Below are 6,678 nucleotides of genomic sequence, written 5' to 3'. Positions count from 1 at the left end.
GACACTGTAAGTAAAATGTTGGCAGATACTTCAACTAATATTGGACATTGAAAAGTAATACCAATCTGTGAAATCATGAGTTTTAATAAACAGGTTTGTAACTTTGGATATAGTAGACCAATATTGCACTATAACAGTTCGTCAACATCAACCAAAAAGAAAATTTTTGATTTTTAAAATGGCTGGTTCTTCAATAATCTTTGGCAAATTTAAGGGAGGATCTTGGTGAGACACATTAAACCATAAAGTGTAAAAAGTAAAACAACACAATTAATAGGTTAGTCACAAGTCTGACATTCTTTCTTCTGTCTATGTTTATCTTCTGCTTTGGAAATTTTACTTCACTGAAATTGTTGAATCTCCTTGCACACACACACATCACACAGCTTCCTGCCTTTGATGGCATCCTTCCATACTATATTGCTTTAGGTTCATTTTGAAACTGTTGGCTTCCGATATAGCTCTGCAATTCTCCTTTGATGAGCACAGATCAGAATAAGGTAGTTAGATAATTATCCATGTTAGAACAATCATCTGTCCAAATTTTGTAGTGCAGTGAGAGAAGGTTTCACTGAACTCTCATTGAAGAAAAGATTTAAACTTCCTCAGGGTAGGCATCCCTCAAAGACGCTCGCTGTAGCACAGCTTTTGAAACAGTTGCTTAAGAAATAGGAAATGAATATCATATAGCAACTTACAATCACTTTAACTCCAATGCAACAAAAAGAAACCATTTTGCAGATTGTAATTTTACTTATGTTTCTTTTTAAGTTGTAGACCTTATTTTGATGTGATTGTTGCATATTTTTACATTAAAAAGCCCAAAAGTCCAACTGGCTCACCGGTTATCATTGGGACAGGTATCCAGTCAGGTTATTATAACACAGAAGTTAGTTCTGTTAGGATTCACTCTTGCCTTCACCTTTATAAAAGCACAAGTAAGATAAGAAGAGAGCAATTTTTATAATCTGTACAAAGTTTGGCTAGCCATAATTGAGTCAGGTTCGGCTAATTATAAGCAAGGTACTGGAATACTGACGAATAGTTATTATTGTACCTTTATTTGGAAGAACAGCAGGGATAAGCCAGAGAACTTCAGTTAGTAAGCTTTGCATTAGTGGCAGGAAATCTATTGAAAGGGATTTTGAGAGACAGGATTTATTTAATTTGGAAAGGCAAGGACTGATTAGGGATAGTCAACACAGCTTATGTGGGAAATTATATTTCACAATTCATACAAAATGCTGGAGGAAATCAGCAGGTCAGGCAATGTCTATGGAGAGGAATAAACATCAATGTTTCTTTTGATACCCTTTATCTGGACTGAGCTCCTCCAACAGTTTGTGTGTATTCCTTCAGATTTCCAACATCTGCAGAATTTCTTGTGTTTATATTTCACAAATAGGACTGTGTTTTTTTGATGATATGACTGATAATATTGACAAGCTCAGAGCAGTAGATATTTACTTCAGCTAAGTCTTTGACAGAGTCCAATATGGTAGGCTAGTCCAAAGGACCCAAATTGAGCTAGGTAACTGGATACAGACTGGCTTGGTGGTAGGAGGTGTAGCGTAGCGAAAGGCGGACAAGGATATTGCCTAGTTTGAAGGGCTTGGGCAATAAAGAAAGATTGAATGGACTGGCTCTAGTGTCCCAGGAGTAGAAGAATCAGAATCAGGTTTAGTATTACTGGCATATGTTGTGAGATTTGTTGTTTATGCAGTGGCAGTACAATATATAATAGTAAAAACTGTTAATTACAGTTAAGTATATACGTGTGTATATATATTAAATAGTTAAATAAGTAGTGAGGTAGTGTTCATGGGTTCAGTGTTGATTCAGAAACCTGATGGCAGAGGGGAAGAAGCTGTTCCTCTATCATTGAGTGTGTACTTCTTTCCTGATGTTATCAATGAGAAGAAGGCATGTCCTGGGTAATGGGGGTCCTTAATGAAGAACGTCGACTTTTTGAGGCATCGTTCCTTGAAGATGTCCTGTATGCTATGGAGGCTAGTGTCCATAATGGTGCTGACAGAGTTCACAACTTTGTGGAGCTTTTTTCAATCCTGTTCAGTAACCCACCATACCAGATGGTGATGCAGCCATTTAGAATGTGTTCCTTGGTACATCTGTAGATACGTGTAGTGTGTTTAGCGACATACCAATATTTTGGGCCCAGGATAGATCCTCAGAGATTTTAACACCCAGAAACTTGAAATTGCTCACTCTTTCTCCTCTGATCCCTCTAGATGACTGGTGTCTGCTTCCGCATCTTATGCTTTCTGAAGTTCACAATCAATTGAGTGCAAGATTATTGTGGCAACACCATTCAACCAGCTGATCTAACTCACTCCTGTACAGCTCCTCATCACCATCTGAAACTCTGCCAACAATAGTTTTGTCATCAGCAAATTTATAGATAGCATTTGAACAGTGCCTAGCCTCATGCTCATGGGTGTGGAGAAAGTAGAGCAGTGGGATAAGCATGCATCCTTAATATGTGCCAGTGTTGATTGTGCTACATACCCTGTAACTGGGTTGCCAAACTAGCAGAAATGGACCACTCAGCTGGAGTCTGGATTACTGGAACTAAGAAAGTTTTATTAAAGAAATAAGCAACACAGTACTCTAATAGTAAGGGTATAAATGCAACAGGTTAGCAATGAATAAACACACATGTACACAGAACTAGGATAATAGGGTCAATCAGCTCTATTGCAGTCCAGGGGTAAAATGTTCAATCACAAGTGACAGAGTTCAGTTTAGTTCAGTTCGCAGTAATCGCCATCGTGCCATTGGAGAGAGAAAGAGAATGAATGAATATGCAAATCAGATTCCAAACAGACCTTCGATATTCCTCACAGTTAGCTTTCGGGCGAGCCCTTTGTAATGTCTTCTGAGGTCACCGACTGTGACCCCTCCATTTCAGATACGATCGTTCCTCTGCAGTGAACCCGGCACCCAGGCAAGGGTGGACACACACCAGGTTCCCGCCAACTGTATCTTTCCACCCTGTGCGTCTATGGCTGGTCCCACGAACAATACTCCAAAAACTCCCACCGACTTGTGGGGGCACACCGCTTCCAGGGTCTCATTACCTTGTGGTGTCGTGTGTGGTGTCTTAGCGAACCTGCCCTTTTTTTATCCCCCTGCTGGGGTATCGCCTGCCCATCATACTTCAAAAGGAGCCGGTCTTGACGATACTCAGACCGGTGTCTCCTTCCGTTAAACTCTCTCGTCTCTTCATTAACATTTCCAAATGCTGCTCCATTGTCTTACTTATCTCTATCTCCTGAAGACAGGTGGCAGATCAACTGTTGGGATCTGTTGCAGATCCCACTGGTGCTAGCACAGGACAGTTAACATCTTAGTCTATGTGTACTTTTGTAACCATCTTTTGTCACAATTGTTAGTGGGGTAGAGATATTATTTCCAATCCTCACAGTCACCGGTCTTCTGGTGAGGAAGTCGAGGATCCAGTTGCAGAGGGAGGTACAGAGGCTTAGGTTTTGGAACTTTTTGATCAGAACTGTAGGAATGATTGTGTTAAATGCTGAGCTGTAGTCAATAAACAGCATCCTGACACAAATATTAGTATTGTTCAGGTGATCCAAGGCCGTGTGAAGAGCCAGTGAGGCTGCATGCACTGTAGACCTGTTGTAGTGATAGGCAGTTTATAGTGGGTCCAGTTTCTTGCTGAGGCAGGAGTGAATTCTAACCATAAGCAACCTCTCAAAGCATTCATCACCGTAGATGTGGGTGCTACTGGATGAGAGTCGTTAAGGTAGCTCACTCTGCTCTTCTTGGTGTGATCGTTGGCCTTTTGAAGCAGGTAGGAACTTCCGACAACAGCAATGAAAGATTGAAAAGGTCTTTGAACACACCCAACAGTTGTTTGGCACAGGTTCTCAGAGCCCTACCAGGTACTCCGTCAGGAGATGAGATGTGACATGTTTGAGATACCTAAAGTTACAAGAGGCATAGAAAGCGTAGATAGCCATGTTTCAGGGGTCTATGGCTACAGGGGTAGGTTTAAACTGAGAGGGATGAGGTTTAAAGGAGATCTAAGGATAATTTTTTTGCAGAGTTGCTGATATCTAGATTAAGCTGCAAGGGGAGGTAGTGGAGGCAGAACCATCAACAATACTTAAGAGGTGATTGGGCTGCAACTGAACAAGGCATAAAGGGACATGGAATTAATGCAGGCAAGTATGTTTAGTATAGATAGACATGATGATCAGCATAGACATGGTGAGCCAAAAAGCCTGTTTCTTTGTTGTAAAACTCTAATCCTGAAATTCCACCATAACAAATAACTGGAATTCTGTGGATGACCAAGAAAGGTCACAGCATTCTTCTACAAATAAATTAACTGGGAAGGAATCATTGCTTCACCATTATGATGTTATTATAAATTACTTCAGTTTTCAGACCAGGATGTTGCTTTGGCTGATGTGAGTGTCTAGGAGGGACCATGATAAAACCCATTAAAGATGAACTACCATCAGCTGCAAATGCAGATAGTTGTTTGGTGATGGGAAGAAGGCCTATTGATGCTCAATACAACTTTCAGTCTCGAGTGAAAATAGTTGGAGTTAATTGAGTTTCTGATTTAACCAGGTGGCAAATGCATAATCAATCTGGGAATTCCTCCCCTTCAGTCTGTCACCAACATGGTAAAAAACAAGTTTACATTTTTGTTTCCATAAGTGAAGAGTGGTAACAAGACATGAAGTACTATAATTGTCTGGAACGGAGCAGATTACAAATGGGCCTGAATGCAAAACTCACACTCAGTCCAAGTCATTGAGTATACTTAAAGCAGAGGTTGATAGGTTCTTGATTAGTCAGGGCATCAAAGGTTATGGGGAGAAGACAGGAGAATAGGGTTGAGAGGGATAATATATCAGCCATGATCGAATAGCAGAGCAGATCAGATAAACCGAATGGCTTATTTCTGTTCTTATGTCTTATGGTCTTAATATCATGCTTACTTTAAGTGGCTACAATTCCTGAGATTGTGACAGAATATTTGACCATGCTCATCATATTTAAACAGGTCTGTGATACATCTGGTGAGAGAATGAGGAATGCAGAGTGAGAAACCTATGGGGTCACACTTGGTTTAATCAAAACTTTGCTGCAGAGTGTAAAATACTTTCTAAATATGTAGGTAAATTACACAACAATGGATTTAGTTTGTAAATTGGATGATATCCTAAGCAGCTATCTTCTGTTTAGATTCATGTTGTGTGGCTGTGGATTGCAGAATATGTGATTTTATTGTTTAACTGAAATATCATTGATGTAAAATAGTGATACTTGTAGCAGCCCAGACTTTCTTAAAGCGTACAGTATTTATTTAGCCAGAGGTTGTGGATCTGTGGAATTCATTGCCACAGGCAGCTGTTGAGGCAAAACCATTGAGTATATTTAAAGTGGATATTGATAGGTTCTTGAATAGTAAGGTTGTCAAAGGTTAGGAGAGAAGACTGGAAAATGGGGTTGAGAGGGATAATAAGTCAGCCATGATGGAATGGCTGAGCAGACTCAATGGGCCTATGTCTTACGGCCTAATGGTATTGGTACTGCGTTAGATCTCAAATGATAAATTCAATGACTTTATGACACAAGTAAGAATACTGTTGCTACAAAGTTTTCCGTACATCCAAAACAGAAAAATTATCGTTAATTGACTTTAAAGAAATCAGGCAACCCAATAAATATATCAATATCATAAGACTGTAGACTCCCAAATAACAAAGATTCAAAATTGTAAAAAAAAATTGCTTTTATGATAGCTGCAAATTGCCTCAAGGAAAAAAGCATTTTAAGAACATTTTACAGAATAAATTTTAAGATAAATACATATTTAAAAATGTTTTCCAACATATTTGAAAAAATATATAGTTACCCTTACCAAAGCATTGGTGAAACAGCATTAAACTGAACTGTAGCTTGTGACATGCATAGATCTTAATACTGATCTGAAACAAACACAATCAGCACATGTATCAGAGAAAATACAAACCTAAAAATTAAAAGGAAACAATATGATGTTATACTGCAGAAAATCTTTCGACAGATTAACGTTGGCTTATTTTCAAACAATATTTTGAAACTAAGTCATTTGCAGAAACATTCTGCTGAATGGCACCTATCTAGTGAAATTAAGGTATTTGCTAACACTTAAACACAAATTGGAACATACATATATAAAGGCATGCACTTTGATGCAAAATGCAGATATGAACAATGTGCATGCACATACAAAGCAATTATACACATATGCACTAATGCATAAACTTACAAGAGCATGGAGATATCACACTTTTTGGTATTTAACTGAATTCCTTGCTAAATTGACTGTAGTTTCAAACAAGACTCCATGCCATTAATAAAGCAAAATGCAATCACAAGTGATGTAAAAAAAAAGTAACAATGTAACAAAAATGTACAAACAAGCAAGCAATATGTAATCATGAGGCAATTAAGTACTACTGTCATATAGGCATTCAGGAGAGAAAGATTGTGCCTCAGAATTCAACATTTCTGGATGAAGTTTGGATGATTTATGGTCTGCTTTTCAGTTCATATTATTTGCCTTTCTTCAGAAGAGCACCACTTAAAACTGAAATTTAATAACAAATACATTTTAACTTGCAATACGCTCAACAA

At 38.5% G+C, this 6,678-nt stretch overlaps 1 protein-coding gene across 1 annotated transcript in view; it reads right to left on the bottom strand.

Annotated features, from left to right (window-relative positions):
* Nucleotides 1–2,563: 2,563 nt before the first annotated feature.
* The window catches only part of tgfbi (transforming growth factor, beta-induced), a 70,957-nt gene continuing 66,842 nt past the window's right edge, over nucleotides 2,564–6,678 (bottom strand). The window contains exon 17 of the mRNA XM_063053319.1: nucleotides 2,564–6,631. Within this exon, the coding sequence (XP_062909389.1) occupies nucleotides 6,597–6,631 (35 nt within the window). The 3' untranslated portion in view covers nucleotides 2,564–6,596. The remainder of the gene's footprint in view (nucleotides 6,632–6,678) is intronic.

The sequence above is a fragment of the Mobula hypostoma genome, chromosome 7 (genome assembly GCF_963921235.1).
Source record: "Mobula hypostoma chromosome 7, sMobHyp1.1, whole genome shotgun sequence".
Classification (NCBI taxonomy): domain Eukaryota; kingdom Metazoa; phylum Chordata; class Chondrichthyes; order Myliobatiformes; family Myliobatidae; genus Mobula; species Mobula hypostoma.
This window is presented reverse-complemented; position numbering and strand designations above follow the sequence as displayed.